The sequence below is a fragment of the Anarrhichthys ocellatus genome, unplaced genomic scaffold, assembly GCF_004355925.1.
Source record: "Anarrhichthys ocellatus isolate YVR2014 unplaced genomic scaffold, GSC_Weel_1.0 scaffold32, whole genome shotgun sequence".
Taxonomy (NCBI): Eukaryota; Metazoa; Chordata; class Actinopteri; order Perciformes; family Anarhichadidae; genus Anarrhichthys; species Anarrhichthys ocellatus.
Window position 1 is genome coordinate 4,012,914 of NW_022280062.1, and position 13,413 is coordinate 4,026,326.

Below are 13,413 nucleotides of genomic sequence, written 5' to 3' on the forward strand. Positions count from 1 at the left end.
ATTTGTGCGTTATGGTCTAGATTTTGAGATTAAAACATGAGGATAACGGCCACTTATTTTCAGAGGCTTTTATCTTTTAAAAGTATCTCCCTCAGACTAAAACCAGACCAAGTGCTTTCGTAAACGATTGGTCACAGCGCATGCCACATCACCGCAAAGTTCCTTGTTAGATTGCAGCCTTGGCACCTTTGTGGCATGTCATTCCCTTCTCTCTCTCTCCCCATATCCAGTCTTTGTCTCTATGCTGTCAAATAAGGGCAAAATGCCCCAAAATATTTTAAAACTAGAAGACTAAGAGCAGATGTTCAGAATGCTAATAAACTGACTGCAAAGAGAACCTTACAATACGTGGACATGGCTGCACTTCTAATGCAAAACAAACATAATCCTTACTTCTTTTGGTGAAAGAGAAAATATTGCTTTTTGATCCATGTATTTGGCGTAGACGGGTATAAATGCAAGTGTGTCGACATTGTCAGTCGAACTGTGGATTATGAGTTGTTTCTGTCTGATCCACAGCTGGCCATGAGAGGTCCTTCAGGGCCAGCGGGCATGGCAGGAAGATCTGGTCCTGTGGTGAGTGTCAACCTTTGAAAACTCTGTACACGCAAACACATACACACCAATGAGCTACTTCCATTCATTTCACAGTTGATGAGCAACACATTAAGTGATAAGCTCTTCTTCCTGTAAAGGGTTCAACTCAATATTTATTTCCTAACATGCACTACCACATGCATAAGCACATACTCATACACACGCCACATTCTTCCCTATCTGCCTGTGAGCAGATTTGATTTTTTTCCATCAACATCTGATATCCAGCTTGAATTATTGAATGAACTGTGATATCTACAGGATCATCTCACAAGCATTTCTTGAAAACTGACAATAGCCAAAGCCTTTCTCTTGTTTTGGGTGTGTCTTCCACGCGACCAGTGCTTTTATGCCTTTCTCAAACAACACATCAGTGTTACTCCTTAACACCAGAGGGATTTTGTTCACATGCGAAGATGCTCCAGGAAGTCTTCCTGTTGTATACCTACATTCCAAGTTTTAAATCATACGTTATGTGTGTTTGGATTCGCATTTGGTTCTAGTCCAACATAGATTATTCTGGTTTGCTGGCGAAATGATGGCGTTGCAAAATATTTGTCTGCAGTGCAAACATGTTTCAATTTGTGTGTCTTTGTTGAATACTTTTTAAAAGGGAGGTCCTGGTTCTGCTGGACTTAAAGGTGACAGTGGCGACTCCGGACCACAGGTGAGATGAGCATCTTTTTTTCAGTAAAAGGTACCTATTATCATTTTGTTTAACTCTTTGTTTTTTTACAGTAAGTTAATTTTAAAGCTTTTTTTCACCTTTATACATCTCGACATAAAGTTATTGTAACATAAATAATGTTTTAAATGTTAAAGTTGTATTTAAAACATTCATATGTTTACCACATAGGGACCCAGAGGTCTTCAGGGTACAACTGGTCCCTCAGGGAAAGCAGGAAAGAGGGTAAGTTCTTACCAACCAGGCTCAACCAGGATGTTTTTATACTTTTTTTTTATTCATCTCCTCTAGAGCAACACTGCATTGCAACAGAACATTAAGTTTAAATTCCCAAATGTCTAATGTTTCATGCCATCAAGAGTGCAAGGATCAGTGCTACAGTGCCCAAAGAGAAAAGTCAAACATGGCCTTATTTCAAATCCGTCAGCTGCACTCAATAATCAAGTCTGCATGTTGTGTAAATTCATAAAGCAATGTTTATTTAACTATAAACTAGTAAGAAAATATGATGGCATCTTTCCTGTCTGATCTTCAGAACCATTAAAGATAATTAGATATTTCTCTGATGTGATTTCCATGTAGCCTGACATGATATTTGCGTGTCTTCCAGGGTCGTAATGGAGCCGACGGTTCTCGAGGAATGCCAGGAGAGGCAGGGTCTAAGGTAAAGTGCACACCAGGTTATCCAATAATCCAGTGAGTGTCTGTGGGATGCATTTGAAAAAGTGATTGATAGAGCTAACCACTTGTTACTGTGCTGTTTCAGGGTGACCGAGGTTTCGACGGCCTCCCTGGTCTTCCTGGAGAAAAGGGGCATAGAGTGAGTATGAGGAAAGATAATTTACGGTTCGGTGAATGAACAAGGTCAGAGGACAAACAACATTAAAGGCTTCTATCTGTCTCCCAAAATAAGATCCTGCAGTCTCTTATTTCTAGACCCAAAAAAAGTCAGCATTGATCACAGTCATTGCCGCTCTGTACCATGTCCTTACAGAAGAATCAGGGCTGATTGGTAGCTCAAAGGCCACCTCCCATCCATCTCATGTACACCCAAGTGTTGACAGATATGAATTCTTAACCAGCGGAGCTCATTAGGGCTTTTGATCCACTTATGAGAGGTGGGACCCACTCCAGAACCACTTGGGGTGCGTTTAACCACACCTGGAGTCGAATGAGGAGTGCTGAGTTTGGCGTTTGTGGAATTTGGGCCTGCATAGAGAGACTGAAGAGACAGGACGGAGATCACAGAGGGGTATTTCTAGACAGGCTTTCATGCCTCATCCTATACTGAGTAATTACAGGGCCACCAGAGGTAGGCCAGTCCTTATAGCGCACTATGAATAGTGGAAACCATATAGCTCCATGCCAATTGTGGTGTACTGTAGATTATAGGCAGTTTTGATGACTTTTTTTTTATTTTTTTATGTTGCTCTCGTTTCAGCATCGTTTCTCTATGTTTTCTGTCAAAAATGAGGAGTTTTTTTTCTTCTCTTAGCTGCAGTGATCAAGCTTGTGGACTCTCTTGTTACCTCCCGCTCTTAGTTGATATTCCTTTTCTCTCCAGGGAGAATACGGTTCGACAGGTCCTCCAGGATCTCCAGGAGAGGATGGCCCAAGGGTATGTAGTACATCAATCAACCACATAAAATACGCTTGTTCTCATAATTTCTCTGCATTCCTTGGTAACGCACTTTTTCTCTTTCTATCCAAAGGGTGAAGATGGCCAGGTTGGACAGAGAGGTGTTGCTGGAGACAGTGTAAGTGTATTTGTTAATATCTGATGACGCAGTTGGACAGGATTGTTAAACTCCACCATATTTCATCTGGACAAAGATAAGAATCTGATGAATATAGGGCCTATTCCTTTGCTGCTACAGGTCCCCTCTTTCCTTCTACATTCATTTTGGCAATTATTTAAACATACAGCCTCACCCTCCTCTCTATTTGCAACTGTAATGACATTCCTGTCTGCAAGGGCAATTTCGTTTGTAATCTCAACCTTGCCGAGACGGAATGGCTCTGGATAACAGATCAGAAAATAGAAGTAGGAAATGAGTTGTTCTGCCATTGTGAGAAACTGCCACATTCTGTCTGGTTTAGTTCAAATGGACCATGCGTTGAGTTGCATTAGTAACAGTTGAATGAGAAATGGTTGCTCCACGTCATACCCGAAACATACCAGTTGTCCTTTTAAAGCAATAGTTGCACGGCATTTTATCACACACACTGTCAGTTTGGTGAACGAGCATAGTGAGTGCAATGATTTTAAGTGCATGACTTAAGATGTTGAGCTAAGAAACTTTCATGTTAACTTCTCGAAATATACATGAAGTTACCAGATATGTCCACAGGGGGTCAGTATATTACACACTTCACACAGTCAAATCCGTTTTAAGGGTTTCAGATGTTCAGGATAATATGCCAGTTTTTATAGCCTGCCTATTTCTAAATGCAACACATAGTTTCAGACAAATTAACATGAATAACTACATGTTTAAGTATAATTTTCTTGAACCTGTGTTTTTTTTTTCCCCCATGTACAGGGTACTCGAGGTTTGCTTGGCCCCAGAGGGTCTCAAGGTGCTGGAGGACAGCGTGTAAGTACATCTCCTGTATCACTTGATTCTCATACTGCTCATCATTTGTTTTATAGCTCAATGGAATGTCGACTTTCATTGTCAAATTTCTGATCTCTTTAGGGTCTTCCTGGAATTGATGGGCAAGCTGGTTCCAAAGGAAACCTGGTGAGAAATATTTATGTTTTGCTAATTTCTAATATATACCTGTGAGAGTTCAAATCTGATTGTTTCCTACACATATTTGTAAAGACCACTTACGCAATCAGTATGTCATTTGGTTTGCTTGTGGCCAGTTGCAGGTCAGTGACCTTTTACTCCTGTGTCGGAGGAGTCATTGGTCATTTGCTGATTAGAGATGGTAGATGGAGACGAGGGGCTGTCTTATTATAGTTGTCAGACCTTTTCAATGAATTACAAAGTCTGCTGACTTAATAGGCCGTGATGAAGAGCCACTAAGCTCAAGCAAGGGATGAAACAGAAAAGCTTGTCTGTGCCTGGTTCCATCATGCGTTCAGCTTCTCGGAGGCTCTCGGTGGGATGGGAACATATCATCGGTCAAGACAGCTGGACAAGCCCACACGCCGTCTGTGGTCACTGAGTGACTGAGCTGAAGAACTAAGCAGCTGTTAAAGGGACACAAAAAACAATGGCAATATGGTGTATATGGTTGATAAAAAATCAAAGCAGAACACTTGAAAGTATCCAAAGTAGTAAAGCTTCCCAAAGGGTTTATAAACCCTTATGATGCTCACCCCAGCCTCTAACATATGGATGTTTTTAAGACATACTCTACTAGTGAAGAACTCAAATATACTCAAAGCCCTGCTAACAACCTCAGTCAGGCAACCTAAACTTCTCTCAATCCAGCTTTTGTATTACGTGTTTGTTGTAACAGCTGGAGAAGACTGCTTCACAAAGGACTTGTCTGTCTGTGACACACCAATTCTCAGCAGGGAAACCTAACAACCCACCATTCCAGTTTGTCTCATGAGCCTCAATCCATAGCCAGATGGCTCTGTAGACCCACAGTTTGTATTTAAAGAAAGCTGTATTTCATAGCCAGACTCAGATTCTGACCAGCCACCAGATTTTAGGGCTGGCTCTGATAGAAAGTAAACACGACTAAGATAAGGCTAGACAACTGGTGCCAGTGTGTCATATTTCTCCTAGCCATTTGCACCTTTTTGTTTCACATTCTTGACATAGATTCGATAAAGCCAATTCAACCAGTATATCCAAGCAAGGTCAACCAAAGCTTTCACTTCACCCAGTACCACAGTTTTGATGTGGGAAAACTACAAAAGACACATGGTACCAAGTGACTTTACGTTTTGCCCCTCATTGCTCTTATGTGTAAAATATATTTGTCTTTGACTGCATTTATATTCATTTTCTGAAATTATTGGCAGTATTCTTCTTAATGGCGTCCGCTCTTTTGCTTTTTATGCACAGGGTCCACAAGGAGAGCCGGGACCTGCAGGGCAACAGGGTAATCCTGGTCCACATGTAAGTTTCTTGTCTTTCCTCTCTGTATCTCTTTTTTCTGACCTAGTCTGATCACTTCATCTCTCCTGTACTGGACCCCATCTCTCCTCTATTGCTCGATTTCTTAATTCCTGTTTTCTTCATCTGTCTTCTTCCCAGTGCTCTCTGCCTGAGTCTGCCCTTTTCATGCTCCATCTTCATTGCCATATCCATTGTGCAACGGGGAGTGCTATGAACTCAGATGATCACTTGCAATTCTGTTTTGTTAATCAAACCTTCTAAGACATCATTTTCTTTTGGTTTAGTTCCCTTTTTCTTCTTCTTCTTCTTTCTCTATATCCTTCATTCCTCAAGGTGCTTTCCACAAAACTGACACCAAAATACTGCAAATACTTCACTGGTGTTCACTAGTATTGTTTTTATGCAGCCACAAAGAAGATAAACATCCTCTCTGTCCTGCTGAGATGAGATGACATATTGTATTCATTTGGTCGCACTTAACACCATTACATTGTCCAGTTGGTAGCAGAGTGAAAAACATATTCCATTTTGGAGTCATCTTTAATACAAAACAGGGCACCCAATATTGTAGCCAGGGCTAAATGACCACTGCCAGGTGAGATTTTCAGTCCCGCTGACGCTCACAGCCTGGACAGGATGGTGTCACGCCCCTGGAAAGTATTAGTAGGGACCTATCCTGATGGTACAAAGGTTGAATAAATACCTTCAGTTCAGTAAAACCTGGCTAGAGGCAGATTAACACCTTTCAGGGAAAACATTGGCCCGTAGAAATATAACACAGCTCACTTATTTTAACTGTCAATAACTTCTTTTTTTCCGTTTTTTTTTTTTTCTTACTGTGTGAATTCTCATGAAGTCTTCAAGATGTGTGAACCTACATTCTTTTCTGACAGTTCTAATTACGAGACCTGTCTCGATTGTCTTTCAGGGTATTGTTGGCCCTCAAGGTCCGATCGGGCCTCCTGGTGAAAAGGTAAGTAAAAAAGGGAACCCAGCCACCCGTTCAGTCCTCCCACCACAACTCTGCTGCCCGACAAGTGAATGTTTCAGTCATGGCCTCATAAGTGATTCTGCAGATTACACTGCTGTCTAAGCTATAGGCCTTTGTTGATTTCTCCGAAGGCCAAAACACACACCAGCATGGACACACACACACAATATACATATAACCATAGGACTCCTGCATAAGCACTTAGCAACTCAAAGTAGTATTATTATTTGTGGTTTTGTGGTTATCTAATGAGATTTCAAGCAGTATTTTGAAGCCAGTCTTCATAATACTGTCAGAGATGGCGAGGTGTGCACTCGTCCGTCTAGTGTCTGTCTGTGAACTTCCCATTTATTACTTTCTTATTATAGGGACCTCACGGGAAACAAGGTCTGGGCGGCCTTCCTGGTGCTGACGGCCCTCCTGTAAGTAACACACCTGACTCCTTTCTCATTTTTACATCATTTAGTCAGAATACCAACTGAAAAAGTGATCAGCTGTTGATACACTCAATCTCTTGGTCTTATTTCATAGGGCCACCCAGGAAAAGAAGGTCCTGCAGGCGAGAAAGGAGCGGGTGTAAGTATAATGTAGTTAAGCTAAAGTTAAATTGGATTTTACAGGAAAGTATGTAATTACAGTTGTTGTCAAGGATTCATCAAGCGTGTCGCTGCACAGGGAAAAGCAGACGTTGCAGATAATTATATGTAGAATTAGTTTAGGTTTAATATAACCACACAATTCAGATTATGTCTGGTAACATGAAATAGAATAAAACAATGTGCCTATTTATACTTTTATTATTTTCATGTGCATAACTTTGTCCAATAGCTTCTTGATGGTTCACCGTTGAATACAAACAAAAGGAAATCATTGAAAATCAATGGGCAGATCTCTAGTGAATCTAATACAGCAGAAACACATTACAGTACAGTTTGATGCATACTAATGCAATGTTACATCACCAATCACAAGACACTCTTTGCAATCTTTTAGGGTCATCCTGGTCCTATTGGGTCCCTCGGCTACCCTGGGCCTCGCGGTGTGAAAGTAAGCGCTCTTTGTTATGCACAATACACAATACATTTACATTTTCTCTGAATTTTATCCTGACTTTATTGTCCTTTCTCCCCAGGGTGCTGAGGGAATTAGAGGCCTTAAAGGGGGCAAAGGAGAAAAGGTAAACACCCCTGCACTGTCGTCTCCTTCCTCAGCATGATTGACAGATGTCAAAAATGGACCCATAATTGCAATTCCCTTTAAAAAAAAAAAAAAAAAAAAAAAAAAGGATCAATCCAGCAAGTTGCAATCCAGCAAGTGGAATAAAAGACTCTTAAGGGCCCATCAGGCTGGCCGTTAAGTCCTCATGCCACTAGGCCGTAATGGAGCATGGAACATTAAACTAGAATGAGGCTGTTTGTAGGGCAGTTTCAGGGGAGATTGATCTGTTGCCATTGTTTTCTTGGGTTGCTGCGGTTGAACATAGCCTGTTGGTACCGCAGTGCCTCTGGATAGATTTTCTACTCTATTGACAGGAAATTTAAGCTCTTCAGAGATTACCGAAGAACACTGAACATGTTGTAAAAAAGCTCCTCACCTCTGATACTCTTCTACTAATTAATGTCTTAAGTAAAATCAATGGGACAGGTATTCTACCAATCCCAAGTCGGTTATATGCTTTTCATGTTTTATTATGTTATGATTTATAATCTTAGTGGTTTTGTGTGTGAAAATCGGTCAGTAAATTGGCATCAGTAACACAGTAGTGACTTGGAAGACATGGATAACGGCATTCTGAATTTGAACCAGCAGATGTCAGTAGAATAACAGATAGACGGGAGACTGTGGCTTCAAAACAGCTTTTGCAAATGCTTCATTCAAGTGACCACTAGGTGTCAGTGTTAAACTATCCTTAGGCACCTTTATACTTTTAACAGTAATACTATAAGTCTGCCATGATACACTTTCACTATGATTTCATCACTTAAGTGGTCCATCTGTAGTCTTATGTAGTATGTAGTATCTTCCATGTGAACGATGTAACTGGACTGTATCAGTGTTGCCTCTGTGATACTTAATAAAACACTCAGCTCTCAACCGCTTTCCTTCTCTCTTTCATCTTCAGGGAGAGGATGGATTCCCTGGCTTCAAAGGTGACATGGGTCTCAAGGGTGACAAGGTGAATCATCAACCCTGAAGAGAATACTGATGTGTGCAGTTGCAGAGAGTGATAGGGTTAGTGAAGATAATAACACTGTTTATTTGTTTTCTTTGCATCAAGGGTGAGAATGGTGTATTAGGATCCAGAGGAGAGGATGGCCCCGAAGGCCCCAAGGGCAAGTCGGGACCCAACGGTGAATCTGGTCCTTTGGGATCAGCTGGAGAGAAGGTAAATAATCAATACCTGTCCATTTTCATTTTGATCGATTTGATTGTAAGTTTGATTGTAATTGCATAGGATAATTACATAAAACGCAATTAAAATGCTTTACAGAGTGATGCAAAGTTAAAACATACATGTATAAATCCTCATATATGAATAGATGTAGGAATACAAAGTCTGCTTCAGAGCTGTTCTGAGTCAAAAACCAGACTAGAGTCAAGATTGCTGACAGCGGATTAATACGGATGTATTTAATGAACTGCAAAGAAAGCAGTCTGAAGAGAGTGGTTTACTATAGTTTTGTAGCAGTCCTGATCATATTGAAGTTTAGATTTTCTCCTTCAGCTCTATAACAGTCCAATTTAATTTGGCTTATGTTGCCAATATTTCCCATGGAGCTTTGATCTTGCTGTATTTTGCTTCATGGTGCTGCAGTATTTGCAGAATTTGAAGAGAAATAAGTTTATAAAGGAGTTCTGATCAATTAATTGTTTTCTAATACAATAAATAGGCTTAGCTAGACTTTGTGATCTTAATTAAATCATAAAAAACTTTGTGATTGTGAAAAGAAATTGTGATTTAAGCAACAAAATGTAATATGCTTGAAAATAATTAGAAGATATGTATTTAAAAAAAAGGGAGAACTGTTTCTCTAAACTTGTTTAGCAAGTTTTTCCAGTCATCTTATTAAACTTTATATCACCATTTGCCACACAGATGAGCTTTGCAATATGTCTGTATCAATAGTGAAATGATTTATTTAGCTGACATCCTCATCCTGATTTGCTTAAAATCAATGCAACAGTGCGGTAAAAGTAGGAATAAGCAGCACCAGAGTCATAAGTAAATTCATAATAAAAACTAAAACTAATACTTGATCATAGTTTAAAAGCACATGGGATAGTTACATCAGATTCCGTGTACCTCTTATATGAACCAAAGTAAATTCACATTTGGGTGAACAGCAGAAAAGCCTCTGCACGGATGATGTCATGTTCATAAGCATGGTATTAAAATATTCCCCACACTAGAAGTAAAACTTTATGGGTATAAGTTTATTGCTTTTCGCAATGCTTCCGTGAACTTTACTTCAGTCTCCCAACAATGTCTCTGGTGACACAATGAGAATTCATCATCTTTGTTTTGTTTTTATTTCGCTCCTTTTTAGGGAAAACTTGGAGTCCCTGGATTGCCTGGGTACCCTGGTCGACAAGGCTCCAAGGTGTGTGATGAGAGTAATAATGCACTTTACCGATCGATTCAGGGGAACTTTTCCTTTGCATGCCTCCACTCCACTGGGAGGTCAGCGATCTGGCTGTATTGTTTAGTGTCTTGGGCAAGGGCAAGTCAACGGAGGAGAGGTTGGCCAACTTGGTAATGTTTACAGTTGAAGAAGCCCACATGAAAATAAAGGATTAATAAGGAAGAGTGCATTAGATCCGTTAAAACCTAACTGGTCTCAGATGCTTTTTGTTAAGTCCAGATTTGAAGCTAGGGACAGTTGGTGCACCTTTAATACAATCAGGAAGTTGGCTCCAGTGCTGAGCAGCATAACAGCCGAAAGCTGCTTCACCATGTTTAGTTCTGACAGTAGCTATTACTAACAGATTACTCTCCAGTGATCTGAGCAGCAACACCCTGCTCCATTTAGTGATTTATAAAACAGTCAATTCTGTGACTTACCGGGAGCCAACGTCAGGACTTACATATCAGAGTAATGTGGTCAGTTCTTTTGGTGTTTGTAAGCTGAATTTTGTGCAAGCTGAAGCAGTCTAATGGTCATTTTAGTAAGCCATGTGAAAAAAAATCATTTATCAGTACCAAGCTGGCAGCAGCAGAGAGAAACCTTTGTGAAGCTATTATGCTTGTGTGGGCACACCGCGTGTATGTGTGCATGTGTATACATATGTGAATGTTTATTGTATATGTGACTGCATCACCTTCTACGATGTCTGTCTGACCAACATCCACTCATATCTAAACTTGTTCTCATATGCCTTTCTAAAGACTTGCTGACTAACCTTTACTCACACAAACACAAACCCAAGCAGACACCTACTGCAGTCTCGCTTCTTCCTCTCTGCTGTTGTCAGCACTGACAGCATGGCACTGATGTGATGGGTCAGATACACCTACTCTCGCAACATCTTGTCTGTTAATGTCAGCGTCATCTGAGCTGAGCATGGCACACAAATTTATAAGAGACACGGAGAAAATACGAGTTACTATTCCAATGAACAGTATTCTCTCCAGTTATTTGCAAACAATTGTATTAGTTCTTCTAATAACTGGATATTTTATACAAAAATGGCAAAACCACCAAGGGTATTCCTTTGTTTGTATTCATAAATGGGTTTAAACAAAGGCTGCCCACGAAAGTTCCCAGTGGAGCCCAGGATCAGATGTTCTTTTTAGACTCTTTATGCTTCAAAAAAAGGTTTCTGAAGAGACAATAAAGGCATCCTGGCATTCGCATGGTACAAACAACGCCATTGTTTCCTCTCTATAGCCCTCAATTGAAGTGTTTTATTCCTCGAGAGAAGCATTGAAGATTGCGACAGCCACTCTAACTTAAAACAAAGTATAAAGCTGTCTTTAAGAACTTAAAATGAGGACGCTTTTATAAATCTAATCCTCTATCATTTGAAAGATACTTTACTTTATATTTGAAAGTAACTTTTACAATAATAATAAAATAATCCTTCTTGGAACGCTTTCCTGAAATTGATTCATTGAATTTAAGAGATCAAGTGCTATTTGCTGTTTGAGAAAGAAACTAAAAACTCCCATGTTCCCGATGCACAGTATCATCAATGTTCAGGGTCAAAGTCTGTGTCTGTTTGCAGCCTTTATCCCCCTCAATCAGCCCGTGCACGAAACCCTCCACTGGCTGTGTTTTTGGCTGCTGCACCCCATCACTCTCTGTTAACAGCTTTCCCCCCCCCCCACCGTTAATTCCGGATGCCATTTGCAATAGCTTCAGTGGACTGTCTTATCTCTGTGGTCAGGCTTGTCCAGCACCAGCTCTCCTTTCAGTTTACCATAACTGCACCTCTGTGAAAAACAAATTAAGCAGCATAGATCTCCCTTCTTGCTGTCTCCACAATGTTGGGCTGTTTACCTCTTGCAATTCTGCCCACGCTACCTTGGGTGTAGTGCCCTTGCTTATACTGAACAGTATTATGCCTCATATACATATGCATGTATATGCTCGTGACCTTGTAGTGCTGCTGAAACAAATATATATATATATTGTTTTACTTAAATTGGTTGAATACATATTTTTGCTACCTAATGCTGCATAAAGCACGGCTGTATTGGTAAGCTGCTTGGTCCTCCTTTTATTCATCCCACAGTGATTGCCCTCCTAGTATTTGTTTAACTGGAACCAGCGCTGCTATCAGAGGGCACAGCCTGCGAAAGTCCAATAACTAAATTGCTGATGGGTATCAAGGGGGATCTGCTGTTTCCCCTTCCTTTGTCTTTATTTGCTCCCACGCCTTTTTTATCTTCCTATTTTGCTTTGCTAACAACCTAACGGCACAGAAAGTGTCAAAGTGGCGAGGAGGAGACTTTTCTCTTTGGGCTCCTCTTGGGCATTAGAAGAAGGACCTCTGTTATCTATAGTAACTCACAACCTATAAACCGTAGTGCTATGATAGAAATCTGCTGGCTTGTGTGGCAGTACTTATATTAGGATTTCACAGTTTCTCTATTAATTAGCCTAGTCAGTAAAGCATGAAGGAATAGTGCTACTTTCCCTTCAGCCTCTGTCACATTTGTACTGGACACAGACTATGCTATCCCTTATTTTATACCCTACAACTATATCATGTATTTCCCCTCTCAGTCACTTCATTCTTTCTTTTTCTGTACTTGTCTCGCAGGGTTCCAACGGCTTCCCTGGATTCCCCGGGGCAAATGGCGAGAAGGGAGCAAGGGTGAGTGACAGAATTCATCATTCTCTTTCCTATCAAAGACATATATACTCTTTTTTTTCTGTGCAGCAGATGGATTGAGAGTTGATAAGCCCTTAAAGAGCAAGAGGATCCCTCTTCCAGGACGGACAGACAACTAATAGATGTTGCGTGTACAATATAATAGTTTAAGAATCAAGTGTGTCAGCAAATTAGTTTGTTGATAATGTTCTATTTGGATGTAGAAAGTGTATTTCACTGTTTTGATAACCCAATTATGTAAGAACTGCTCTACAAAATATATAAACAGCCAAACATGTGATTGCTAAACATTTTATTCCAAAAGCACTGGCATTATTATGCCGCTAACAGCCCCTGCTTGTTTAGGAGATTTTGGAATCTGGCTGCAGGCATTTGCTCCCATTCAGCCATCAGAGTATTAGTGAGGTCATTGAATGATATTAGGCGATAAGGCCAGACCTCCCAGTTCATCCAAAAAGTGTTGGATGGGTTTGAGGTCAGGGCTCCGTGAAGCATACCTTTGGCCCTTGTGTAATCGGGATTTAGCACTCGAGGGAGGACTGACTACTGTATTCAGCCATGTTAGCGTAGAGCGGTTGAAAAGCGTCACAGATGAGAGGGATGAGATTGGGAGTTGCAGAATGGTGGGAAGGGTTATTTTTGAAGAGACAAGCTTTTCTCTGCTCTCAGACAGACATTGAAACGCAGTCACCCATGGCCCCCGCCGTGCTAGAACT

At 40.6% G+C, this 13,413-nt stretch overlaps 1 protein-coding gene across 3 annotated transcripts in view; it reads left to right on the forward strand.

The window, feature by feature from the left end:
* The window catches only part of col11a1b (collagen, type XI, alpha 1b), a 73,652-nt gene that overhangs the window by 31,800 nt on the left and 28,439 nt on the right, over positions 1-13,413 (forward strand). For all 3 annotated transcript variants that reach the window (XM_031865287.1, XM_031865288.1, XM_031865289.1), the window contains exons 14-32: positions 520-576; positions 1,211-1,264; positions 1,454-1,507; positions 1,893-1,946; positions 2,049-2,102; positions 2,847-2,900; positions 2,995-3,039; positions 3,826-3,879; positions 3,982-4,026; positions 5,314-5,367; positions 6,296-6,340; positions 6,727-6,780; positions 6,890-6,934; positions 7,352-7,405; positions 7,491-7,535; positions 8,481-8,534; positions 8,637-8,744; positions 9,907-9,960; positions 12,626-12,679. In XM_031865287.1, coding sequence (XP_031721147.1) covers positions 520-576; positions 1,211-1,264; positions 1,454-1,507; positions 1,893-1,946; positions 2,049-2,102; positions 2,847-2,900; positions 2,995-3,039; positions 3,826-3,879; positions 3,982-4,026; positions 5,314-5,367; positions 6,296-6,340; positions 6,727-6,780; positions 6,890-6,934; positions 7,352-7,405; positions 7,491-7,535; positions 8,481-8,534; positions 8,637-8,744; positions 9,907-9,960; positions 12,626-12,679 — 1,038 coding nt within the window. The remainder of the gene's footprint in view (positions 1-519; positions 577-1,210; positions 1,265-1,453; positions 1,508-1,892; positions 1,947-2,048; positions 2,103-2,846; positions 2,901-2,994; positions 3,040-3,825; positions 3,880-3,981; positions 4,027-5,313; positions 5,368-6,295; positions 6,341-6,726; positions 6,781-6,889; positions 6,935-7,351; positions 7,406-7,490; positions 7,536-8,480; positions 8,535-8,636; positions 8,745-9,906; positions 9,961-12,625; positions 12,680-13,413) is intronic.